This window comes from Acipenser ruthenus, chromosome 7, assembly GCF_902713425.1.
Source record: "Acipenser ruthenus chromosome 7, fAciRut3.2 maternal haplotype, whole genome shotgun sequence".
NCBI lineage: Eukaryota > Metazoa > Chordata > Actinopteri > Acipenseriformes > Acipenseridae > Acipenser > Acipenser ruthenus.
This window is the reverse complement of record NC_081195.1, coordinates 56,138,713-56,166,706: the sequence shown is the minus strand read 5'-3', so window position 1 is coordinate 56,166,706 and position 27,994 is coordinate 56,138,713. Positions and strand designations below refer to the sequence as shown.

General features: G+C 37.0%; 1 protein-coding gene across 2 annotated transcripts; it reads left to right on the top strand.

Annotated features, from left to right (window-relative positions):
• Positions 1-27,949, top strand: LOC117415962 (transportin-3-like). Of its 2 annotated transcripts, XM_034026935.3 has the most exons (24): positions 1-340; positions 2,524-2,724; positions 9,093-9,166; positions 9,848-10,004; positions 10,399-10,542; positions 11,098-11,273; positions 13,534-13,672; positions 14,417-14,563; positions 15,468-15,575; positions 16,377-16,468; positions 16,570-16,709; positions 17,269-17,460; positions 18,531-18,622; positions 19,021-19,097; positions 19,481-19,541; positions 19,906-20,046; positions 20,390-20,506; positions 20,754-20,848; positions 21,004-21,160; positions 23,607-23,774; positions 25,447-25,559; positions 26,655-26,693; positions 26,783-26,872; positions 27,189-27,949. In XM_034026935.3, exons 1-23 carry the CDS (start codon positions 221-223, stop codon positions 26,841-26,843), a joined length of 2,811 nt encoding a protein of 936 aa, XP_033882826.1. In that variant the 5' UTR covers positions 1-220; the 3' UTR covers positions 26,844-26,872; positions 27,189-27,949. The 2 variants fall into 2 exon arrangements, with proteins under 2 accessions (XP_033882826.1, XP_033882827.1); XM_034026936.3 differs by lacking the exon at positions 26,655-26,693.
• Positions 27,950-27,994: the final 45 nt, after the last annotated feature.

Genomic DNA, 27,994 nt, shown 5'->3' with positions numbered 1-27,994 from the left:
AAGAAAGCTCCCCTTGTTCACTGTGTAATGTAGTTCCTATAGTTGATTCCAGGCGGGCCGTATTCCAGGTACACGCTGGGTTCCTGTATGTTTGAGATGGCGGTCGAAGCAGTGAATAAACGATCACAATAAATATCATAACAACAATCCTTCAGCATTCCTGCACAGAACACGTATATTGTTAATAACTAGTCTTAATTTCTTATAACGTGGGGGCGGCATGGAGGGTGGCAAACCGTCCCTTGAGCTGGTTTATCAGGCCGTGCAGGCTCTTTACCACGACCCGGACCCCGCCGGCAAAGAGCGAGCCTCTGTGTGGCTTGGAGAACTGCAGAGATCGGTAAGGAGGGGCTGGGAAACTCCGGGGATTTAATACGGCCTTTACCAAATATATGTATGGCTGCAAGGAAGCAGTGAAATAAATTGACTTTTATTTTTAATTGTTTGATATATTTTAAAACACTTGACTACATCTGTAAGGACTAAAAGGGGCAGATCATCACTGATGTATTAACCTTTGTGAACACAAAAAGGTTATTTCTATTTTTTGTAAATATGTACACGGAATTAAGTCTTTAGGGAGCTCTATATTACAGGGGGACCTAGCCAAGCAAAAGCTACGGTGCCTGTATCAACGTGAGGATTTTTTGGTTTAATTTTAAATAAATACAAGTGCGATCACAAAACCTGTGGCTTAGTTAATTTTCTATATTTAAAAAAATGTTTCGACGTCTTTACAATCCTAACACATATGATCCGTGCTGACCATGCTCGGTTGTTTTAAGATAAGCATGTGATTTGTGTTGGAAATTAGTCGACTGTGCTATCTAGATTTCTCGGGTGGGGTGGTTTTGAACAAAATAAATGCACATAAAATATTATTTTGGTTGAAGTATCACTGTTTTTGGCACTATACTGTTTGCATGACAGTATCTGCATTTATATTTCCGCATTTGATGGGCAGGCACCGACAGGAAGTGCTGTAAAACATTATTATGAAATGTAAAGGAGCAAGTTAAAGTCGCAAGCGAAACCCAGTCTTGCGCGCCAGATATATTTTTTATTAAAGTAAATGCATTTTTTATTCATGTGTACATGTTTTAAATTCGCAAATCTTAAAAACGAAATGTATCTTTGTAGCTTTTTTTTATTTCGGTGACGGTGTATTTCAGTGCACTCCCATGTCCCCAGAATCAAGGATGGAGGGGCGGCCCTGCCAGTATAAAATCAAAATAGAATGCTGGAGTTCCATACTAATTTTAACACAGTCACCAGTAGGTGAAATCGGTGGCCATATGCATTTGTAATTCCATTCAGTTTGCAATTTTTTACAATAACGTCCGAGGGACATTTCGCTGGAGACGTTATTATTTTATTCAGTTGTCATAAACCATGGGTGCGTTAAGTGAGCAGCTTTGTGAAAAAAAACCACTTGACGGCATGCTCAGTCTAGCTCCTCCTCATCAGCTACGGAGCTGATTTCATCAGTAATCTGAGTGAGCTAAGAAATGCTCCCTCTGAGACGATCAATTACATGCGTCTTAAATGGTCTTTACTACGTCATATTGACTCTCGAAGTTACTAATATGATATGTGAAAATGAATTACAGGTATTAAATATCTTGAATGAAAGCATATTATCCTTACACCAGGTACACTTGTAAACCGTTGAATATTGTGTAATATCTATATTGATAGAATATCTAACAGTTATACAGGCGTTTTGTCTACATTTGAAAACATTGAGATGCATCTAGTCAAAACGTTAGTCACGCAATTTGAGTTTCTTTTAGAATTACTACATAATTAATAATCTAACAGTGCATAGGAATGGGAGAAATTCTGAAGCTAATGCTAACTAGCAAACCACAAGTTTAAGGTTGTCTTGCATGACAATATAAGTAAGGTTAATCCATGTGGGGTCAAGATTGCACCACTGGCACAAGGAGGATATGTGACTCCTGGGGTCATGCAGTATATCAGTGGCAGGACATAACTTAGAAAGGGATCCATAACCTTAAGTGCAAACAACATCATGTCATTGTTTTTTAAGGTGGAGAGGATATACAGTAGTTATTCAGTGTTACCTTGTGATTTTAGAGTAATGGTAATAAGAGGCTGATCTAGAGCTATGGTAACTTTAGAGCAAATTGAACTATTTTTACAGTTATATTGATTTATTATGGATATTCTGGATATTTTTTTCAAGAAGAGCTGTGTGACTTAACCAGCGATTGAACTTGGATATAGCAGATCTCAAAATGATACTGAGTAAAAGACTTATATATATATATATATATATATATATATATATATATATATATATATATATATATATATATATATATATATATATGTATATATATATGTGTATATATATGTATATAATATATATATATATGTGTGTGTATATGTGTGTATATATATATATATATATATATATATAATATATATATAAATAATCTATCTATCTATCTATATATATATCTCAAATATCTTGTATCTCTAAATTTCCTCTCCTAGATGTATGCATGGGAGATAGCGGATCAGCTGCTGCAACTAAAACAAGACGTGGAGTCCTGTTATTTCGCAGCACAGACAATGAAGATGAAAATCCAGACCTCATTTTATGAGCTTCCAGCAGAAACGCACATCTCCCTGAGGGATTCACTGCTGTCACACATACAGAACCTAAAGGACCTCTCTCCTGTCATTGTCACTCAGGTAAGGCATGATAACACAATATTGCTGCTTGTAGTCAAGCAAGTTAAAACCCTGGTGGTAGATCTGTCAGTGTCCTGTCTTAATGGAAGACAAATGAGACCAGTTACTTGATGCCTTATGTTTTTATTAGCATCCATATTCAGAACCTTTAATTTCACTGTAACAATGATTACATTTTGTAAATGACTGACAATAGAGATTTAGTGAGATAAAAATCAATCCTTTGATTCTAATTAGGGATGCACCGAATCCAAGTTTTTAAGATTCGACCGAATATCGAATCCATCTCAAAAGTTTGAGCCTTTTAGTTAATAGTAGTTTTATTACAGAATGGAATTATATCCCTGAATAAGATTTTAGTTTGAAACTTACACAATTTACCGCTAGCCTCCTCCCCCCACAACAGAAACATAAAAATACAGAACCGTTTACTTTTCCTTTACAAGAAAGGAGAGCTGCATCTTTGCCATAACCCACTATTTTCTTTAATGACATTTCAACCCGTGTCAACTGAGCTGAGGAAAAAATTACTGTGAGTGACCTGAATCCCCCTGCGAAAAAAAACCCACGTTGATTTAAATGTACCGTGTTTGTAACACCTATTAAACAGGCTACAAAATAGTTTTAAAATTATTTTAATAAAACACAGCAGTTCCCAAATGGTTCAACTTGTATTGGCACATTACAATAACGTAAAATGTAATTTACTAAAGCATATTGTTCCACAACGTCTTGCACATCTGACAATTGTAAAGTTACAAAAAATATATATTTCTGTGCACCGATTTTTAATTTTTTTTTCTCAGTATGAACTCTAGAACACATTTCACAGACAAAGCAACAAAGCACAAGAGTCAACAACAGTTTGCCATTACTATATATTACAGGTTTACTGCATAACTCTACTCCATGAAAAGGGTGATGTGACTGTGCTATTGCATACAGGGGGTATGTTTATATTCAGCAGCTGCATGATGTGTTTAGTGCGTGCACCACCAGTAATTTAGAGAGTTGAGAGCTGCGACAGAGTACATCAAACATGTTCTTGTTCTTGAATACCTGTTATTAAATACAAAAGTTGCATTCAATACCAGATTTGTGTCTTTTATTTAAAGAACTGCACACATTGGCGGGATATATTAAAATAGATGTGTGTAATGGGTGGATATAGGATTCGGATTCGGTGAACCCTTAAGTAAGTATTCGGCCAAATCTGAACCCTGCTCAAAATGTAGGTATTCGGATCGAAACCGAATTCAGGGTTCTGTGCATCCCTAATTCTAATAGGCATTCTTTTTAGAAGTATACAGGGTTCTCCCCAGGAATTCTGTACAGCTGGGCGGAGAACATTATAGCCGGGAGCACTTTTAACGAAAAAATAAACTTGCCTTGCCTTAAATATATAATACGGCAAAGAATTTGAATAATGTGTTGTCTTTCGTTAACTATATCTGGTTGCTCTTTATGTTCTACATTTTCTTTTTCATGGCTGTTTTTTATTATGGTAAATTACAGTGCTTATTTAGGCACTCTACGATTTGACTGGGGAAAGATAATGTAGGTTTACTGGAGTACACACAAAAAAAACAGTAACCCTTTCACTTGTTAATGCATGTTTATTTTTGTTTTTTGCTGTTCTACGTTTCTACGCACATATTTGGTCACCATAATAACTGTTGCATGAAACCAGACTAATAATCTAGCACATCTGCACTGAAGCATTTGTAATTGTGTATCAGCTGACAAGTGTTCCACTGATATCCTATCACGCCTTTCTTCTTAAAGGCATACAGCCTCTATACATAAACCCCCAATATTTCTCACAAGCACCTGGGTACATATTTTTACAGTATCACAACAAAAGGGATACTTTTTTTTTTTTGGTGCATATGTATAGCTATTATGTACTATATATCACTGTACAGTACAATAATATGACAAAAAATGAATAAGGATAATACTCGAAAATCTTAATATTTTTATTAAAGTAGCCAGTGCAAATATGTGGTGGATTGCGCCAATTGCCGGCTTATTTTGAAAACCCTGCGTTCATTGTCACTATTTTTGCTTTGAAAATAATCGGTTATTTTTTTTTAGCAGTCAAACGTTTTAGCCTATCGAAGTGTTTAACACAGAAAACCCGCCCCTTCAATTCTCTGATTGGTTAAGTGTTGTGTCAAGCCGTAACACAGCTGTCATGTGGTTCCAAGAATTTTTTTTTTTTCACCCAGCAACGTGCAAGTGATCTAGTCTGCTAGAAGCACAGTCAATCCTTATTGTTAAAGGCACAGTAGCATCTGCAAGACGGGCGGACCAGGTTTTTTCAGCCGGGCTGGGTGGCCTGCACGGCTGAAAAGGCCCTGGTATGTAAACTGCTTTTAACCTGTAACTACTATCCACGGTTCCTGTGAACTCAGCACTTTTAAAATGCCCACTGCTCTTCTGCTAAGTGCAGCCACTCACTGTACCATCTAATAGTTTCATTTCAAGTCAGAGCCAGTTGTGTGCTGGGCTGGCTATTCTGAGTTTCTGCACAGGTGGGTATGAGAGTCCAACATGCCCTGAATTCCTCAAGGCGCTTGTGAAAACCCTAGCTTGTCCCTTTATGGAGTGCAGAATGACCAACCAAAAAGTATCTCACAAACTCTGCTCCCTTACTGCGGATTTTCTCAGAACTCCACTGCCTGCTGAACCAATACCTGCAGATGATATTCCCAAATCCGAAAGAAATAGGTGCTCAATTTGTCCATCAAAGGACCCAAAGACAACCGTCTCCTGTGCCTCGTGAAAAAATCTCATCTGTCTTCAATGTGCCCGTCATACGTGTCTAAATTGCATCTGAGCAATGAAACTGCTCTGAAATATTTGAATACTGGACCCGTGGATAGTACTTACTAAACTTTTTTTGGTGGATAATACTTAGTTTAAATAATCCAGAATCAACAAAGTAAGATATTATAAATGTCTTTTCCAAGACAAATAGTAAGTAGCAAGGGTTTGAATATGTAAACAGCCCTGTGAGGGGAGCTTACAGTGCCGTGAAAGTATTTGCCCCGTCTGATTTTCTGCATTTTTGCATATTTTTGACACTGAATGTTATCAGATCTTCAACCAAAACCTAATATTAGATAAAGGGGACCCTGAGTGAACAAATAACACAAATGTGATACATATTTAATTTATTTATTAAAGAAAGTTATGCAACACCCAATGCCCCTGTGTGAAAAAGTAAATCGCTCCCTTAGACTCAGTAACTGGTTACGCCACCTTTAGCAGCAATAACTGCAACCAAACGCTTCCTGTAGTTATTGATTAGTCTCTCACAGCGCCGTGGAGGAATTTTGGCCCACTCCTCCATGCAGAATTGCTTCAACTCCGTGACATTTGTGGGTTTTCGAGCATGAGCTGCTCGTTTCAGGTCCTGCCACAACATCTCAATGGGGTTTAGGTCTGGACTTTGACTAGGTCATTCCAAAACTTTGAATTTCTTGTTGTTCAACCATTCTGATGTAGACTTGCTTGTCTTGCTGTATGACCCAGCTGTGCTTCAGCTTCAGCTCACGGACGGATGGCCTGACATTCTCCTGTAGAATTCTCTGATACAGAGCAGAATTCATGGTTCCTTCAATGATGGCACGGCATCCAGGTCCTGATGCAGCAAAGCATCCCCAAACCATGACACTACCACCACCATGCTTGACCGTACTGTGGAATGCAGTGTTTGGTTTTCGCCAGACATAACGGGGCCCATGTCGGCCAAAAAGTTCCACTTTTGACTCATCTGTCCATAGAACATTGTTCCAGAACTCTTGAGGATCATCCAGGTGCTTTGTGGCAAACCTGAGACGAGCATTCATGTTCTTTGTGAGCAATGGTTTCCGCCTTGCTACTCTGCCATGAATCCCATTTTTGCTCAGTGTCTTTCTGATGGTGGAGTCATGAACACTGACCTTAGCCAAGGCGAGAGAGGCCTGCAGATCCCTGGATGTTGTTCTAGGGTTCTTTGTGACTTCCTGGACGATTTTGGCAGGACGGTGACTCCTGGGAAGATTCACTACTGTCCCAAACTTTCTCCATTTAGACAATATGGCTCTGACTGTGATTCGGTGGAGCCCCAGAGCCTTAGAAATGGCTTTGTAACCCTTTCCAAACTGATAGGCATCAACAACTTTTTTCTGGAGGTCTTCAGGAATGTCTTTTGTTCATGGTATGATGTGCTTCTAGAACCTGTGTACTGACCACTCTGATGGTAAGGGCCAAAGTTAGTCAGATTTATTGGGCAGGGCTGGCCCAAATCATGCCTGGTTTTTAACCAAAGTACTCAAAAGTCTGACCCTAATTATCCCTTTAATTGGGTTGAGTTAAATAGGGGGGGCAATAACTTTTTCACACCTGAAGATTGCATGTTTGATTACCTTGCACACCAAACAAATGAAAGAAGCACCAAACTTTGGTGTCATTTTTTCTCTTAGACTCCCTCTATATACTACTACAACCCACAAAAAAATCTGACCAAATACAATGTGAAAAATGTGCAAAAATGCAGAAAATCAGACGGGCAAATACTTTTTCACGGCACTGTATGTGGTTTTGCAAATCTGTTACATCAACTGCAAATATCTAATTTCAGTGCACCTGCGTTTTAATGACAGTATATAAAACAGGGATTATTTTAAAAATTATAGTTAGAAAATCTGAAAATTCAGAATGATAGCAAAAGTATACATTTGGAATATGTTTTTTTTTAGTATTATGCTGTATGTATATAAAAAATAATATAGAAGTAATTATTGACCAGGAACTGAAGAAAAACTTCTTATTGCCCATCTACCCGAATATTTATGGGCCATGTAACCGGAAACATAAACCAGTGGCTGTCAATAAATTTCACACAAGAACCTTATTCCAGCCACTATTGAATTGAGCAGTCAAAGGTCTTGTTCCAACCACGTGTTTAATTGAACCAGTGTGTTGAATGAACATGTGCTGTTAGCCACCCGCTTCTTTACACACTGCAGGCTCACCATGCAGCCACCTCAGGGGTCGCTGGTGCGTGGTGAGCCGAGGACACCCTGGCCGACCTAACCCACTCCTGCGATGAAAGCAGAATGCATAGAAATACTTGACTGTAATTAGGAGGTTTTTTTTTGGTTTTTTTTAGGGAATTAAAAATGTAATGTACTGCAAGTTACTTGATTACAGTAGAAAAAATGCCATTCACTAAATTTAGCTCAGATTGTGGTGATGAAAAAAAAAAAGGTTTGGAAATATCTAAAATGTTTATTTCTTAGTAGACATGTATGACAATGTGCTTAGTTTGATGTGTTTAATGTCGTAAATAAACGGTAACATGTAAACATAAGAGCTGGCGATCAATTTTTTTGATGACTTTGACCACTGACCTAATATGGCAGCCACAGCTAATACAACTGTTACTTTCTTTAAAATTATCTAAAAGAAAAAAAAAATATCGGTTCTAGATCCAGGTTGTTATTTATCGGTATATCGTAATGTTCTGTTCAGCTTGTATCATGATGTAAAAAATATTGTGTATCTACAACCCTAGTCTAAATACATTTGTTACACAGTTGTATGGTATTCTCTCAAATTTCTATTACTGCCGTTGTCCTGTAGAAATTAACCATTTACTGCCATATCGGTACAGATCAAATTAAAAAAATAACTGCATATGCGACCAACTGTGTAAATCTCTTTCAGCCTATGGTCTTGACAGGTCCAGATAGATGAGATTCAACTCCAATTATATACATACACTGTACATTTTCCTTTAACTTGACAGCCAGTTTATTGCAAGACATTGTGGATTAAATGTGCCTTCAGTATCTTGAGCTCACATTTTTACGATGTGTTCAGTTATTTTAAAGATTAGAGTAATAATATATATTAATGATCTGTTGTCAAAAGACCAAACTGAAAGTAACGCTAAACTTGTGATTCAGTATAATCATTCTTTACTAGATAATATATTCCAGGTGCTCAAATATGTATTATGCCTAATTTGTGAAAAGTATGCTTTTGAGAATGTTTTCCATGTAAATTTATAAAGAAACGATTACCTGAAGTCTGTTATGCCCTGTGATAAATCTAATATATTGGTTATTTTTGCAAAAGTAGTGTTAAAATTGAATTGTAATCTAATTGGAGGTGAATCAAGAAACAAAACCAAAAATCTCTAATCTGTGGCTTCTCTAGTCCATTACAGACAGACCAGGACATTGTTTCAGCCAGGTCCTTAATAATTAATATAGTTTTTGTGTACTCCTGCTTTTCTTTTTATGTGTGTGTGTGTGTGTGGTAAGCTGAGCACATATTTCATAATTAATTTGTCCATATGTCTTGTTTTCCAGCTTGCTCTAGCAATAGCCGACCTTGCCCTGCAGATGGCATCTTGGAAGGGATGTGTTCACACACTTATTGAAAAGTAAGTCTTGCTGTACATGCATAAACACGCAACACTTTTCATATTTAAACAACTTGAACCCTTTACGGTCCTATGTCGGACCAGGTCCAACATTACAATTTTTCCTTTCCCTTCTAATGTCATCAAAAAGGCGTCAATCACAGGTCCCTAGTCGGTTTTTCTCCGAAAAGAGCAGAGAAAAGCTTTCCATGTCCAAGAGAAGCCGAAAACATCTGAGAGAACCCTTCACCACAGACATAACACGGACATAAACAAACAAGATAGCTGCTTCTGCATCCAGCGCTCAAAGAATATCACAGACATTTGCCAAGCTTTTTGAGATGTTATAGTAATAAAATAATGATTCGGATAGCATTATTGAGGAGTTTGGTGATAAATCGAGTGATCAGGATTTGACTATGAAGAGATATGTGATAAATACAGCAAACAAGGAGTGGGGCAGGGCTGGAGATGCAGTACTGAGTGTCCTGTTGATATGCAGTGCCTTTTAAACCTGTTTTACTGTGAATAAAATTACTTTTAAACCGCGCGTGTAAAATAAACAGCTTGTGTGAAAATAAATTAGACCTGACGTGCCTGACATGCGCTGAATAAATGGACCGCAAAGGGTTTTTAACACTGGAGGATTGAGGCCCATATATGCTGACTGAAGTGATCATGTTGTTATGTTTGCTTTTTCAGGTACAGCAATGATGTGTCCTCACTTTTATTCCTGATTGAAATCCTCACTGTTCTGCCTGAGGAAGTGCACAGTCGGTCCCTGCGAATTGGTGCCAACCGCCGCACTGAGATTATTGAGGACCTGGCCTACTACTCAAGCACAGTTGTAACTCTACTGGTAAGTACAGACATGGGCACTAACACTGACGTCAGTCCAGTCTACTATGATTTACATTCAGCACCTCAGTAGAAAATTTGATGGTAAGATAATTTTGCTAGCTAATTTCGATGTGTTACTAATTTTATTAACCGTTCCTGACTATCTGAATATTTAAACGACTAAATAAACTAAATAGTCTGTTTTTAAGCGGGACAGTGTTTGTTGGTAGAAAGGTGGAAGCTTTTTCAAATGTGCTCTTATAGTTTTATATTAAACATATTTCAGAAGTCATCTGATGTGTGCAGTCTTTCAAGAGTTCTTACATGATTAGCTTCAGTCAAAAGATACCTACTTTGAATATTTTGTTGGCAGTGGAACCCTTCTCTGTAAGTTTTTTTTTTTTTCCTCGCAGATGTCCTGTGTGGAGAAAACTGGGAGCAATGAAAAAATGCTGATAAAGGCATTCCGTTGCCTTGGGAGCTGGTTCAACCTTGGTGTTCTGGACAGCAACTTTATGGCAAATAACCAGCTGCTTATTGTACTTTTCCAGGTGCTGGTAAGTAAAACATCACATAGAGGAATAACCTCGGCTCTTTTTCATAAAGGGTTCTGAATCTCCGCTTTGACCACCTGTAAAAATATTTGTTTTTTCCTTTTATTATATTATGTAAAAAGACCTGTACAAGGCCTGTGCTGATATTTGTAAAATCATTTTATTAAAATAGTATTAGCTCTCAGCACAAAGTAATAACATTTTAATAAAAACTTCTTAATTAATAGCTTGAGGCTTGAACTAAAAATAATACAATTTGGGGGTAGATGATGTATACCTTCATATAACAAATTTGTTACTGCTCTGTTATCTTTCCTAGACCTGTATATACGCTGTATGATGTACATTCACCTGAGCACAGGCCTATAAATCCAATAGGGTCGTTGCTGCATCAGTCTGAGACTATCTGCAACTTGTGAGTTATAGAACAATTTGTGAATGTTGAATTAGGGGATTTTTTTAGTTCTTTAATTCGCTGAGGTTTCAGTTGATAAAATAGCTAACCTCTAGCACTACAGGTTTTAGGTCAGTATCATTATATTTGTGTTTGAATTCTAGCAAAGGGATGATACCTCCACCAACCTGCATGAGGCGGCCTCAGACTGTGTGTGTTCATCTCTCTACGCTATTGAGAATGTAGACAACAACCTGCCCCTAGCAATGCAACTATTCCAAGGGGTCCTAACGCTGGAGACAGCATACCACATGGCTGTGGCACGGGAGGACTTGGACAAGTAATGCTTTCATTATTTATTTATTTATATATATATATATATATATATATATATATATATATATATATACACACATATATATATATACAGTGACTTGCAAAAGTATTCAGACCCATGACCAATTCTCTCATATTACTGAATTACAAATGGTACATTGAAATTTCGTTCTGTTTGATATTTTATTTTAAAACACTGAAACTCAAAATCAATTATTGTAAGGTGACATTGGTTTTATGTTGGGAAATATTTTTAAGAAAAATAAAAAACTGAAATATCTTGTTTGCATAAGTATTCAACCCCTGTGCTGTGGAAGCTCCCAGTTTACACCGATGAAAGAAATTGCCCTAACGAGGACACAATTACCTTACCATTGGCCTCCACCTGTGAACCATTAAAGTTGCTGTCACATTTTCTGGATAAAAACCCCACTGTTGAAGGATCATTGGTCAGGCTGTGAATCTGAAGGAAAATGAAGACCAATAATCAGGAAGTGGAAGCTGCATCTCACCACCCAGGCACTGCCAAGAAAAGGCCGTCCCTCAAAACTCAGCACTCAAACAAGGAGACTTGTGAGAGAAGCCACAGAGAGGCCAACATTCACTTTGAAGGAGCTACAGAGTTCAGTGGCTGGGAGTGGAGTAATGGTGCACCAGTCAACCATATCAAGAGCTCTGCATAACACTGGCCTGTATGGGAGGGTGGCAAGAAAGAAGCCGTTGCTCAAAAAGTACCATCTGAAAGCTCGTCTGGAGTTTGCCAGAAAGCATGAGAGTGACCCAGCTGCGATGTGGGAAAAGGTTTTGTGGTCAGATGAGACCAAGATAGAGCTTTTTGGCCAAAACTCAAAGTGCTATGTGTGGCGCAAACCTAACACTGCCCATGCCTCAAGACACACCATCCCTACAGTGAAGTATAGTGGTGGCAGCATCATGCTGTGGGGATGCTTCTCATCAGCAGGGACTGGGCATCTTGTTAAAATTGAAGGAAGAATGGATGGAGCAAAATACAGGGAAATACTGCAAGAGAACCTGCTTCAGTCCGCTAAAAAACTGAAGCTTGGGAGGAAATTCACCTTTCAGCAGGACAATGATCCCAAGCACAAGGCCAAAGCAACATTGGAGTGGCTCAAGAACAAAAAGGTGAATGTCCTACAGTGGCACAGTCAAAGTCCTGATCTCAATCCCATTGATAATCTGGCACTATTTGAAAATTGCAGTCCACAAGCGTCGTCCAACCAACCTGAACAACCTGGAGCAAATCTGCCAAGAAGAATGGGCCAAAATCACTCCCGACACTGTGCAAAGCTGGTATGTACTTCCCCCAAAAGACTTAAAGCTGTTATTGCAGCGAAAGGTGGCTCTATCAAATATTAATGTGTGGGGGTTGAATACTTATGCAAGGAATATATTTCAGTTTTTTATTTTTCTTAAAAATATTTCCCAACATAAAACCAATGTCACCTTACAATAATTGATTTTGAGTTTCAGTGTTTTAAAATAAAATATCAAACAGAACGAAATTTCAATGTACCATTTGTAATTCAGTAATATGAGAGAATTGGTCAGGGGTCTGAATACTTTTGCAAGACACTGTGTGTGTATATTTGTGTTATGTGACCAGGGCATTACACTTCTTTTAACAAGTGCCACTATTTTAAATGCACACATGACCTAATGTTTACAACCTTTGAATGTTAATTTGCTAGCCAAGAATTTGAAGGTCAAAGCTCCCACTCATCCCGAGTGTCTTCAATTCAACATCCCCAGAGTTTTCTTGAATCCGATGTGATAAATATTTATTTTTATTTATGAAATTGCATTTTTGCTATAAATATATGCTTTTGTCAAAACTACACATATGATCTCTACATTTGAATGGAAGTACATGACAGGTATGATTTATGGAATTATTTCATTAGCTGTAACCCTTTTAAGGTTCATGCATTTGAAATTGTTTACAGATACTGCTAGCTAGTTCAAGTTCATGTAAACACTTTTGGGTAACGGGTAAATCTTCAGCAACTCAGATATTACAGTACAGCCGTTCAGTACTCCTGGTTTGATTTAGACACATTTAAGAATACACTGGCGTAACAAGTAGTGATGAATATTGCACATGTAGGCAAAGGCAAGGCAATGTGCTATGTATGTATGTATGTATGTGTGTATATATATATATATATATATATATATATATATATATATATATATATATATATATATAAAATATATATATACATTTTTTTTTTTTTTTTTTGCAGAGTTTTGAATTATTGTCGCATTTTCACGGAATTGTGTGAGACCTTTCTGGAGACGATAGTAAGGAGTCCCGGTCAGGGAATGGGAGATCTACGAACACTAGAGTTGCTGCTTATCTGTGCAGGACACCCACAGTATGAAGTAAGATATAAAATATATATAATAAATCGCATGTGTTGTACAACAAAAAAAACATTTTTCATTTTAAAGCTATTCCTGAGTACAGTCTTCATTTCTGTGATGTATAACAAGTTAATACGTGAAGTGTAGGGAATTGTTTTTTCTCATAAATTTTTCCTTCTTGTCCCTGTAAAGCTACGTGAGTTGTCAGATTCTGTGCGTGACAAGAGATTCCGCGAACTCGGAATCGCAGAATTACCCAGGGAGTGAAATTGTTGTGTTAAATGTATGCGTAATATGAGATGGGTACCAAAATGCTAACTGTTTCTATACAATTGATTGCTGTTTTTTTCCCCACTGTCGCCAGCGCTTTATTATTGATTGCTTTGACGGATACAAACTGCCTTTGTCTTAGTTTGCATTCATTTTTAGAATTTACTAATACTAAGTTGAAAATCTGGAAACTTCACACCCATTTGTAATTTGATGATAAAAACATGATCTGTGTGCTGGTGTCAGTAAGAAATGTTGGCTATTTATAAAGATCATTGCTCTGACAGGACCTCAGGCCTTTAAAAACATTTGAGCTTCATTTGCCCATGTAGCACAGACCTGGATTTAATTGGATACTGAGATAATGTTTGAGCTTCATTTGCCCATGTAGCACAGACCTGGATTTAATTGGATACTGAGATAATGTTATGGCATTAACTGGTCGGTAGCCAAAACGTGCATTTAATGCCTATCACGTCTCTCCCTTTGCAGGTAGTAGAGATCTCCTTTAACTTCTGGTATAGGCTAGGGGAGCACCTATATAAAACCAGTGACCCAGTGCTTCATGGAATTTTTCGACCATTCATCCAGAGATTGTTGCATGCACTGGCAAGGCACTGTCAGCTAGACCCTGATCATGTGAGTAGCTGGTAATTTGAAGCTTGCAGAATGACCAGTGGGGGTGAGGGTGGGGGCTGGATCTGTGTTTTTTATGCAAATTTTAATTACAGCTGAACATTTGAGGAAAGATGTTGCATAACAAGCGTGCACAGATACGCAATACTAATGTTGACAATGACGCTGCCTCTTGGTCAGGAGTTTGTAGACAATTTTGAAATACAAATGAAATCTCCATAAGAATTTGTTATATTTCTGCTACGTGATACACATTTTATAATATTTTTGTGAGTAGTGCCTATGGAGTCCTATTTTCTGTATTACTGGTGTTATTATTTATTGACCAGCAAAAGATATTTGAGTAAAGAAATATTATTTTATTCATTTAATTTGTATTTTATAAGCTTCACATACAGTATCTTCTAAAATCACCTTTTTGCATGGAATACATTATTTTCTTCAGTAGGTTATGCATGGCTAAATAGTGTCAGTCTAAGTTTAATTTAGCAATGGGTAAATAATTTGTTAACGTGTAGTCTAGTATAGGTGGTAAGAGCAATCACCAAAGCAGTTCTATAGTCACTATCCCTGGGATGGTGCAAGCACACATCATAGATCTGTAACTGTAAAGTGATATGTTTAAGTCCTTTTCTGCATTGTGGTGGCAATGCCTAAGCCCTTGCCACATTGCAACACGATCATACCTGCTTGTGAAAGGCAGGTATATCTGCTGCCCTGTTCAGTGAATGACGGGGGTATATTGCAAAAGAGAATTCACCCAGCAGAAGAACATTCCACGAATGCTTTTCCAAATAATGCAAAATCACTGTTTATGCTTTTGAACACTGTAATATTTATGGATATATTTGGTCAGTTGGCTTTTCTGGCAAGATTATATACATTCTTTTTTTTTCAAAATGTATAGGAAGGAATACCTGAAGACACAGATGATTTTGGAGAGTTCCGGATGAGGGTCTCGGATCTTGTGAAGGATTTGATTTTCTTGGTTGGATCCATGGAATGTTTCACGCAGGTAAAGTCATAGTTGACTTCACATATATTAATACGATAAAATATTTAACATTTTAAACTAGCAAGCAATTATTTCTTACATTAGAACCTGACACGTTGTATTTAATTGGTTCCAGGGGTCCATCGGATATGTAAAAATATGATATTTCAAAGGGAATTGTTGTACTACATTGTAGTTTCTTCATTAACGGGGGTGGGGTCATTATAAATTAACAATGTCAGGTACAGCAGTGTGTCTAAAACACCAAAGCATGGTACTGCATCTATATACTATACAAAGAAAATGAGTGAAAGTTATTACAAAACAAAGCACTTTAATACAGTATTTGACAATTTACAAAATAACATTCAAAAAGCAGTTCTTACCATGCTTTCTCAGTCTATGTCCAAGTAATCTGACAGTCTTTTTGCACTATGCGTCTTAACCCGAGACACACACAAACAAAAACTGGCCTTGGGGGTTACAGTAATTATAAGAATGCCTTTCTTTCTTCTTTTCTTTTATTTAAGATTGTTAAACTGGGCAGTTATGTTAAGTGACAGCATAGCTGCAAATGAATCCATTCTGTTAAAAGTTGCATTTACTGTTTTCGACACATGATAAAATGTCCATGGATCAGTTTCCAACAGTACCGTTCAGTTGGTAGCAGCGTGTGTAAATGACGTATGCCAGAGGTCCATCGGGTAATAGAGTGATCAGATATGACCGGTTCCAATTTGCCTTTTTGTATTTAGGGTGCGAGTGATATATGAATATAATAAACAGTTCATTAAATTAATGTATGAATATTATGTTTTTCAGCTCTATTCCTCTTTAAAAGATGGTAATCCGCCATGGGAGGTGACTGAGGCAGTGCTCTTTATAATGGCTGCTATAGCAAAGAGTATTGATCCGTGAGTATAGTTTTTGGTGTTTTTTTTTTTTTTAATACAGTTTGACCACAGACCCAGAACTTGTAAGATAATTTTATGCGCTTGTTTTCCTATCCCTGCAGTGAGAATAATCCAACTCTTACAGAAGTGCTTGAAGCAGTTGTTCACCTCAATCAGAATGTGCACATCGCTGTCAGATACACCAGTATTGAACTGGTTGGAGAGATGAGTGAAGTTGTTGACCGGAATCCTCAATTTTTAGGTGCGTATTTAATGTCTTGAACAAGCATGAATGCTAAACATTTTTGACACCTCCAATTTTTGTATATTGCTTTTTTTTTCATGTACTTTGTCTCCTACCACCTTAGTGTAAATCCAGGATCATATGCTTGTAAATGAATAAACAACAATACATCCTGAATCAGTGAAGTTAATCCACAGCGAAACTGGGTTATTTGAACACTGATTTAAAACTTTGAGTTCAGCTGATGAATTCAATATGCTAGATAGTAAAAGGAGAAAAGGAGCAATAGGCCGCTATGGATTTGTTGACAGGCTTTTTTTTTTTTTGACAGAATCAGTTTTTAGTTAAAATGGAAAATTAATCCAAATAAAAGTTTGTGTTTATTTTGTGATTCCTTGTAAAACATAAGTTTTTAAGCTAGCAGAGCATGTGTGCATCTATTCCTGATTGAATGTATATAATGGTAAGCACAGTCAAGATTGGGGGGCGGTATTTAACTACCAGCACTGTAGTTTGATAACCATTTAGGTACAGCAAACAAGATACAGGGCTAATCTTCCATCAAATTGTGTTACAGACCCAGTGCTTAATTATCTAATGAAGGGGCTGAGGGAGAAGCCCCTGGCATCTGTAGCTGCTAAAGCAATTCACAACATCTGCTCAGTGTGCCGTGATCACATGGCTCAGCACTTCCAGGGGCTCTTGGACATCGCCCGGTCCCTTGACACTTTTGCACTGTCGGCAGATGCAGCTGTTGGACTCCTGAAAGGTAATTTTTTTATTTATGTTTCACTTCACATTTGTCATTGTTGTCCACATTTGAGTGGATGATCAAGTCTTAATTCACTAAGTTGACAACTTCTGTTTCTGTGCTTAGTTGTTTGTGTGGTTTAGACTAAGCTTCTGATCTAGTGAAAAGTTTGCATCTTTTTGATGCACATAGGAGCTCTGAAAAATGTACATTCTTTTTCAAGTTCCTTTTTTAAGTTGCTATGTCATGAAGTTGGCATGAGGGACCCAACAGCTATCAGCCAGCAATGTTAACTAGTCTGAGGCTGAGTGATAGTATTAAAAATGTAGTACAACCAGCTTTAAATATATGTTTAGCTAATTTGAATAAAGACTAGACACAAGTGCAGTTCTATGCATAGCTTAATACTTTGTTGTATATGAATATGTTGTTAATCAGTGCACAAGATTTAATTGTAGTCAAAACAAATTAATACAATTTAGGATAACACAAATTTCATCATAGCATGTCTGCAGTACCATACTGCACAGTATGTTTTTTGTTCTGTAATGGTTCCATAAGTAGGTGTACGTAAGCTATATTTCCATTTGTTATTTGTCACAGTGTGTAAAATACTGCAAAAGAGGAAGAAAGATTGCAAGGAATTAAACAATTATGACAATCTACCAGAGCTCCCTTTTAAAAAAGCTGGCCAATACAGCCTGGCCTAAATCCTAAACCTTAAAAATTATTAACAACATCTGAGTTATCAATTTCGTCCATCAGAAGTAGCAGTAGAGTTTCCTTTCTGCATATTCCCACTCTCGAATGCGTTCTGCCTAAACTTACAGCAGTGACGCAGGTGGTGATGTATCTGCTTCACCTCCCACTTTCTGCCAGAATCAGTGTGCAGGTAGCTGAAGTGCATTTTTACCATTTCAAATGCATGCTCTTGAGAGTGATCTACAAAAAAAGAATTACACATGGATGGATAATACAAGGTTCATGTTGTTTGAGTAAAACGTGTTCTGAAAGGTGATCTTTAATTCACTAAATGCTTTTCTGTATGTACAGCTGCAATATATCTAATATATATATTTTAAATCCAGGAACAGCATTAGTTCTAGCCAGGCTCCCTCTAGAGAAGATAGCAGAATGTTTAAGTGATCTGTGCGCAGTTCAAGTTATAGCCCTTAAAAAGGTAAGTCTCAATCTTTATCTTTTTGATAGCCAAATACTTATCTTGTTCAACAAATAAGAAACCAAATAAAATTACTAGAAGAAAAGGAAATGCAAAGCTGTACTTCATTTTTTTTTTTTTACATGTACACATTTGTTTTGTCAGTAGTGCTAGTGGCTACGTAGGAGGCTTTCATGTTACACATAGAAACAATAATCCAGCTAACCCAGTTATTCAACTAAAACGGTAAATAAAATGTAAAAAACAATTCATATTTCTTTTATGAGCAACAGCTTACATAAAGCATAAAGAAGGAATATTGCATGTCGAACAAGGTTTTAAAACAAAGATTTAACATTCCCAGTAATTTAAAATCGACTTTTATAACTAAATGTCTGCCTTTTTGTTTTTCTTTAAAGCTCCTGTCACAGGAGGCAAGTAATGGTAAATCTTCAGATCCCACTGTGTGGCTAGATAGATTAGCAGTAATATTCAGGTAAGTGGTTATTAGTGGTCGTAATATTGAACTACCATCATTTACACTTTCTTTATTTCAATTAACATCCTTTTGACAATTCACTTTTGGATGTAGTAGTATTCAAGAAATGTACCTAAGTCTTGAGATAAGTAAGGACATCCATCGTATGGCAAAACATAACTTGCCATTTTAAAAAGTTACATTTTTATATATATATATATATATATATATATATATATATATATATAAACCAGTAGAATGCTGCTTTAGAAAGTGGCAAGATGTAAGAAATGTTTATCAATATAATAATTTGTGCAAACTATCTTTTTTAAAAACAAGCTGCTGAGCCACTTGCAAAAGCCAGGAGGCAGGAATAAACATATATTTTTTCTTCTATTCAGGCATACAAACCCTATTGTAGAAAACGGACAAACCCATCCATGTCAAAAAGTTATTCAAGAAGTAAGTTGTTTCAACAGTTAACAGTGTTATTAAACATTCCCAAGGCCATCGTGAGTTTATTTTGCTGGTAAGGACTGTTGAATTCCTCCTCTTTAGAGTATTGAATCACCACAGTTCGTAGTTCAGCTCATTGTGATCCAACCGCAGCAGGGTTATTTTTTGTGATCCTTCCCCTGTATGTTGGCCAGTCATTGCAGGTTTGTATTTGTGGAAAATGAAACAAACTTGTATCCATTTATAAGAGGAACATTCAAGGATATGTTTAGTAAAGTCTTTCAGTAGAACATGCTGTTAAAATAAACAGTATGCAGTTTTAGGCTTTAAGTATCTTGTTTACGTTTGCTATTCCTTTTATTTCCTTTAGATCTGGCCTGTCTTGTCGGAAACCTTGAACAAGCACCAAGCAGATAACCGAATCGTGGAACGGTGCTGTCGGTGTCTGCGCTTTGCAGTGCGCTGTGTTGGGAAGGGCTCAGCTGCTCTCCTGCAGCCTCTTGTTACTCAGGTAGGGATTGCACAGCAACAGATGCTTACTGATATGAAATCCTCACTGGCACTAAATCCTTACAAATTCAAGTAACTGCAGCATTTTATGAGCTAACATTTTGTGATAAGAGCATGAGTCCTATTTAAACAGCTGACTGAAGTATCATTGCTGCCTGCAATTTAAAACGTAATTATCTGCTTTTTGTGTGCATAGCCTACATATCGTGGTTAATAAGGAGAGTTTATAGCATACTAATTTACCATATCTCTTTATGCATGTAGGTCCCTAACCCTAACTTTAACCTGCCACCTCCACTAAGTTTACATAAATCTTGGGTGTACCTTGCTGTTGTCCCTTACAGATGGTGAGTGTATATCAGGTGTACCCACACTCATGTTTCCTGTACTTGGGGAGTATTCTGGTGGATGAATATGGAATGGAGGAGGGCTGTCAACAAGGACTGCTTGACATGCTACAGGTACTGCACACATAGTTTGTATTTGCATGGAGAGTAGAGGATAACAATTTCCTTTTTCCAGAATATCTTCTCTTCTGACAATGGAAGAGATAGAACTTAAACTGTAATATTAGATCTGTATCCAATATACATGTATACGAAATGGCTGATGCCTCTCCACTCTTGTTGGCAATTGTTTTATTAAATACAACATAAGACTATTTCTTTAACACCTTTTTATAATTGTTGCTTTTGCCTTTTTCTCTAGGCTCTGTGTATGCCCACTTTCCAGTTGCTGGAACAGCCTAATGGTCTTAGGAATCACCCAGACACTGTGGATGATCTTTTTCGATTGGCAACGAGGTAAAGGGTGGGCTTGGTGATGCAGTGACAAGATTTTGTATATGCTTGTCAAAAGGGTTGCTGGCTCTCGGCCTCGGCTCAGGATTTGTCAAGATGTCTAGTGCAATATATTGAGTCGTGAATTATACATTGTTCTTTCTCACATTCTCTTGCAGGTTTATCCAGCGAAGTCCTGTCACACTGCTGCGTAGCCAAATTATAGTTCATATTATCCAGTGTGCCATTGCTGCCACCAGCCTTGATCATAGGGATGCCAACTGCAGTGTTATGAAGTTTATGCGAGATATGATCCACACAGGCATCGCCAATGACGTGAGTGTTGTTCCCACACTAGAGACACTGCTGACTGGTGGTCACTTTTTTAAAATGTATTTATTTATTTAATACCAGACAATGTTTTAAAACTGTATTGCTGCAATTGCTACTATGCTTTTGAGCTGGTATATGGATCATTATGTGGTCTAAAACAAGTTTTTATAGCTTGTGCATTGTTCAGCAGCGTTCCTTCTAAGGCTAAAATGCGCGCATTTTTCGCAGTAACTGGCATCAACCTTCGCACTCGGTTAACTAGCTTTCGCAAGTTATTATCATAAATATCAACCTCAGTCGAGACCATTCTTACAAAGCATTAACAGGCATGTTTGTGTCTGTCTTGCAGCTGATTCTCTGATTTCCCTCTGTTAAAATGCACGTCAAAATGCTCGCTCGGGCACCACCAAATCTACAGGGTGGGCGAAGCAGGCGTCAGGCGATTCAGCCTCTATAGAGAGTGCTGCTCATGAACTTTTGCAGTTTTTAACTCGTCGTATAATTGAACACTAAAATCAGTGAAGCACAATCTTCCTGCATTATTTAGAAGTATAAATACTTTGGTAAACATAAGTGTGAGTACTCACAATTTGACGTTTTTTGTTTTATTTCCCTTTTAAAAAAGACAATTTCAGAACTCATCTCAAGAATTTTGAAACTGGTAAAAATGTAATCAGCACATTAGTCGAAAATACACACTTAAGTGTATAGTAATTGAAGAATACCATGTCCTTTATTTTTGTTTTGCGAGTTTATTCATCATGTGACTTCACTCCATGTCTCTGCTGAAACTCAACATGGCGGCTGCACCAACAAAGAAAAAAAAGCAATGTTTCAGTAAGACAGAGCTAAAAGAAACCTGATTATCTATATGAGGATGGTGCGATAGTATTCTTAGTTTTGCTGTAAGAGAATAAGAAAGCAAATAAGACGGCAACAATGGCAAAGCACTGCATTCTTCTATGCTGAAAAACTAAGAGCTAAGGTACTGCGCTCAAGACGGAGCTTTCCCGAAGTAAGTAAGCTAAATGAATTGCGTATTTCATTGTTTAGTTTATTTCTTTCCACGCTGCCTGCCTTTATATAATTAGCAATTTTAAACCATGGCTGTTTCTTAATTGAATTATATTTTCTGACGACAAAGAAATTAGCTCTGAACTATTTTTCCTGCTATACGATCCTTAAAGGAAATTGATCACTGTACTGTGTAAAGGATGTAGTCGCTACACTACACACTGTTAGTTTCATAGACATTCTGTCTGGAGACACGCCTCTTTTTAAATCTTGCAAATAACACTGCAGAATTAGGAAAGAAACAATTGAGAGGATTATGCGTTTATATTAAAAGGGGGCATTATTTAAATTACAATCGGGTAATACACAGCAGTGAACCTGTTTCAGAGCAACGACTCAGTCAACACGCCTGTATCAGTGTTTCATATTTTATCCAGGTTATTATTATAATGCCAGTAAAACGCTAAACTTAATTTGTGGAGCACTGTACATAGGATTACTCTCACATGACATTGCTGGACTGTTACTAAACTGTCTCATATTTTGTATTGTTATTGTAAATGCTAAACATATCTTTTCAAAACACCTTTATTTGTAGACTGAACTACTGTGTTAGTGGAAGACTGTAAATATGATTCTCGCAACTGCTGGACATTTAGTTTTCTGAACTGTTTTAATATCATTTTTGGATTTTCCTGCTTATTTTAATGCCACCAATGAGCCAAGTGATTTCTATAGACATTGACAGGTTTGAAGTATCTTCAGGTGCTTTACTTACTATTATAGCAAGAGTGATTGAAAAAAAAAAAAAAGTGGTAATATTTATTAAATGTACTTATTTTAACTAGCAACATTATATTTATTATATTAAATGCCATATTTAATTATAAATACGTTGATAAAAAGTGGGAACAAATGGAATTGGCCATTTTTGAAAAATGGAATGGAACAATTCGTAACCCTAAAGCTGGTTACAATTGAAGGCAGTGCAGATGCCAGTGTTTTATGCAGTAGCATCAAGCAATTTTATGCAGGCCACCAGTTAAGCATGCAGTCTATATCTATGATAACTGACAGGGCTGCATAGGATCAGAGGATGATTCAAAATCAGAGGCAGAGCCGCAATAAATGTCTTGTTTAAATGTAAAGTAAATTGTAAAATTGTTGAGTTACTTGTGTTGGAATCTTGTTTCAAAATTGTATAATGCAACAAAAATATATTAAAAGGGTTAATGCGTGGCCAAATGTTTCTCACTGATAATTTACCCTTTCTCAGTCAAAACGGAAAGTTTCTTAGTATCTAATAAACTTAGAGGGAACGCTGTTGTTCAGTAATAGCAGACACTGCAATCCAAACTGAGCAGAGCTGTAACTGACTGGCAATATAGATTAGATCTTAAATGTGGTCTATTCATTATCTTTTTTTCTTCTGTAGCATGAAGATGACTTTGAACTGCGCAAGCAGTTGATTCAGCAGGCTATGTCCCAGAATGGGCAGCAGTTGGTGAACCAGCTGATTCACACATGCTGTTTTTGCTTGCCCCCCTACACTCTGCCTGATGTGGCTGAGGTAATCTATGAGATCATGCTGTTTGACCGGCCGGTAAGCAGAAAACCATATTGTCCGTCCATCTGTGTCACACATTTATATATATATGTACTGAGCATCAAAAGAAACTTATCACTTATATTTGGATAACATTCACTAGATGTGATCGAAAAATGACAAACTCTGTTTTAGAGCAGGTGCAGTGACTTTTTATTGTGCTGATTAACAATTGACATCACGAAGATCCTGCAAAATGATCTGTCGATCTTGGACAGGTGTTGTGACTCTTGGTCTCCCAGTTCGTGGCCTGTCATTGACAGAGTGTGTCTGGTTATACCATCTCGCCAGGTTTGAAATTGCTGGCTGTGAGCACCCAAGATGGCGAGCCACAGTACTCTGCCCTAGTCCAGCCTCCAACATGCCTATTGCATGAAGGAGCTGCTCTCTTGACAGACGTGGCATATTGGGGTTTTTTTGCTTCATATATGCTTCAGTCATAGTCACCCAAGCGTGTCATGGTCAAGGATGAATAATCGAGTGATCAAAAAGAAACCAAAAACATTTAGTCAATGTCCATTTTATTTACCTTATTTTTTTCGAAAATAATTCTGTTATAATAGTGATAAGTTTCTTTTGATACTAAATATTATATATATGAAGAGCTTTTTCAATTGTGATAAAACTTGGTTAGTACATTTTTTAGCACAAATTATTGAGTATCAGTCTGGGTGTAGTTCACAATCTACTTTTTCATTTTTCTGATGGTTTTGATTTTGTATTTACAGTTGCCGACACGTATTTTATAAAGTTGTATTCATGTTTTATTATGGGCAGTATTGTATTAGTGAGGCTTCTTAACAAGCAAATAGCCTGGTTCATTTTGTAAGGTTGTCAACTTTAAAGACCAGATATGCTGTTCTTTGCTGTTACCACTTTTTTTTTTTTTTTTGGTGGTTTGTACCAAAACAACCTTCATTTTAAATCGGCGATTGTAAGGTCCTGTGTTTTTTTTTTATGTATTTCATGAACCCATTTAAACCTGTAAATCACATCTGATTCATCAGTAAAGTAGTCTTATAACCACTTTCCTGTGATCTTTTGATGACTTCATAATTAAGATTAATGTTTATTGTAAACATTTGTTTTCTATATTAGACCTGTCTAAGTATTTTCCCTCCACAAGAGGGCACCAGATGGTCCTAAAACAATGTTTCCCACTGTTGTGGCAATATACTGCAGCGTATGCCTTTTTAGACACTGCCTAATCTGATGACCTTTTTTTTCTCTTCAGAATTTAGTGTTTGAATTGCCTGCTTACCTTTTGCAGCAATTCAGACTACAGTCACACCCTTTTAATATAACTTCAAAGGGACTGAGCAGAAATTATAACAATAAGGACAGGAGTGATATAAAGCAACATGGATACAGTCAAAGTTTCTTGACTCCGTGCTTTACTAGTAATTTCCTTCCTAAAATAAATATTCCCGTCTTAAGTGCACATACTTTGGATTTTGTACACTGCTAAACATTACATTAAAGGTACATGAAATAACTTAGGTTTAGAATAATATATAATATATATATATATATAAATTTACTTACCGTGAACAGTGTTACCGTACTAGGTTCAACCTAAAATTATAAATAAATGTACAGAGAACTCTTTTTCAGCAATTTGTTTTCAGGTTAAATGTCAGTAAATAAAAATGAGTTTTTCTTAAAATAGACATTTTGCCGCTGGCTAGAAAATGCATTGAAGGGACTCCCTAAAGAGACATCGGGTGGAGCAGTGACAGTGACACACAAGCAACTCACAGACTTCCACAAACAAGTAACCAGGTAAGGAGAAAATACTTGTTGATTTATTGACTTTCGTAATCCTAAACGGCAGATTCAGCCAAATACATGACTGAAATATTTACAGAAAAAGAAATAAATAAAAATGAGAATAAAATGTTTAACACATTAGAAAAAGAATGAAAAAAAATGTATTCAAAGTGGCTTCTTAAACATTCATGCCGATTTCTTAATCATATCCTGCGAGTCTAGAAGTAAAGCCAATACACCAGGGTCTTTGCCCTTGTTTCGGGACTGCCGTGCTGTGCTATCTTTCACATTGCAAAAAAGACAGAAGTTGGCCATATGCAGGAAACAAGTTCTACCTACACACCATACTGAGGTGTAGTCCCATTAGCAAGTGGTGCGTAAGAAATACTTGCAGAAGTACCTTATTTGAGTTGCTGTTCCCTGATGACTCATGATATGTAGATTCATGTACAGACCTGCAAAGAATTGTCTACTTGTTACAAAATCTGTAAGTGTGGAAGAGAGACCAGGATGCCTGGGCAAGTTTGAACGGGCATTTAGGAGTGTTCAAGTGTTGTGTTAAAGTGTTGTGTTCTATTACTAACCATCTCGTTTTAAACATATTCAAACCCAGTTCTAAAAATACCCCCCCACGTGGAATCTCAATTCAAACAGAAACTACACTTCCTGTACACAATGTGCTGTTTGTGATTTTTAGGTTCCTACAATGTTTGAAACGGTTCCTCTCCTGTTGTACACCGCTTATTCCTTAATGACTTTAGTTTAGAATTATTGGGAGGCTTTGTTATCTTTTGAGATATATTTTTCATTTGGTATACAGGTAAACGTTGGTAGAATCACTGTGTGTTATTTAGCTAAACAAATTGTTGCTAATTCTTTGTTCAATTGCCTGTTGCACAACAGTTGATTTCAGTTTAAATTCATGTTTTTCTACCTTTGTGGCATTTTTATATAAATAAAACAAATCAATGGGTGTAGGTTTCCCAGTTAAAATATTCAAAAAGGCATTTCTCCCCTAATTTTCTGGTCATAGAACAGCTTACATAGGTCCAAAAAGGAAGAGGGTCAATTGACATTTATAGGTTATGTGTTATGTCCCACCCACAGGACAGTACCCCTTACAGCACAGTGCCCCACCCTCAGCAGGTAATAGTTGTAATTGGATTGATCAATATGCATACATGATAAGTCCTATTTTATTTTGTTTGTTACCTTTTGTGCTTGCTTTTCTTCAGTGCTGAAGACTGCAAACATGTGTGCTGGGCTTTAAGAGACTTCACCAGACTGTTTCGATAGCTATGCTTGCAAAGTCACCTAAAGATCAGGTAAGGACAATGTACTGCTGTGGCCAAAAGTTTTACATCGCCCTACAGCATTAACAAGTGTTGCACCATAAAGTCAAATGAAACCTGCTGAATAAAGTTATGTTAACATATTGAATTACATGCTGCTTTGTAGTTTTCCATATACTTAATGAAACACTGACAAATGTGATATTTTGAAATCAAAGATGAAATACTGTACTATTATTATGGCTTCCGGTGAACTTTTGCGATATCATTTTATCATGTTTCATCTTTATCACCTTTGATTACATGATGTTAAATAAAAGATCTAAATGATCTTTTTTTTTTTTTTCAGGTCTGAATTTTGTTTGCAAGATTGGGAGTTAACAACATTAGGTACAGTGTGTCTGCAAATAAAAAGGGAACTCCCTCATGAAGGACAAATGGGATTTAGTCTACTATGTAATGCCCGAAGGACCCATTTCAGCATTACCGTGACTTACATGGCTTGCAAGAATGAAGTGGGGGGGAGTCCGTCAGGCCTGGCGTAAAGATGGCTGTAGCTGGACAGACAGCATGAGGGAAGACTTATTTCCTGGGGGACTTGTGCTATAAAAGAATAAATAAATACATTTGCTCAGCGTTGGTTGGATTTCTGCAAATCAAGAATCCGTCAAAAAAAAAAGAAATGGATGTGCCTGGTATTTAAAAATATAAAGACTTCTGTGAGTTTTTAAAATTAAAAAAAAATCAATCATTTATTTTCATGGACTGTCTTGAGTGACCAAACATGGTTTGCTGTCTGTGCCATAAAAATAAAAAGGAAATCTGAGATTTCAATCACGAAAAGACCTTGGGAGTACGGGCTTGGAATTCCAGTTGCCCATTACCTTTTTAAACATTGGCTGGAGTTTTTCTGATCTGAATCCAGGCTAGGCTGTGACAGACTGGACTCTGGCTTTTTTTTTTTTTTTTTTTTTCCCCTTCCTCCTCCAGCAGCAGATCTGGAATAAAAACATGAAAAGACGGCTGCTGAGATGTAGGACTTGTGCCGACATGCTGTTCCATCTGGTGTTGTAGCCATCTTGTGAACAATAAATAAAAGTGAGGACACAACTTGTTTCAGCATTTTGATTTTATTGTAAGGCAGGGCTTTCTATT

Coding starts and splice junctions, on each gene's coding strand:
- LOC117415962 (XM_034026935.3), top strand. CDS start 221: ATGGAGGGTGGCAAACCGTCCCTTGAGCTGGTTTATCAGGCCGTGCAG. Junction 20,849..21,003: donor CTTTTTCGATTGGCAACGAG/GTAAAGGGTGGG, acceptor ATTCTCTTGCAG/GTTTATCCAGCGAAGTCCTG. Junction 21,161..23,606: donor ACACAGGCATCGCCAATGAC/GTGAGTGTTGTT, acceptor TTTCTTCTGTAG/CATGAAGATGACTTTGAACT.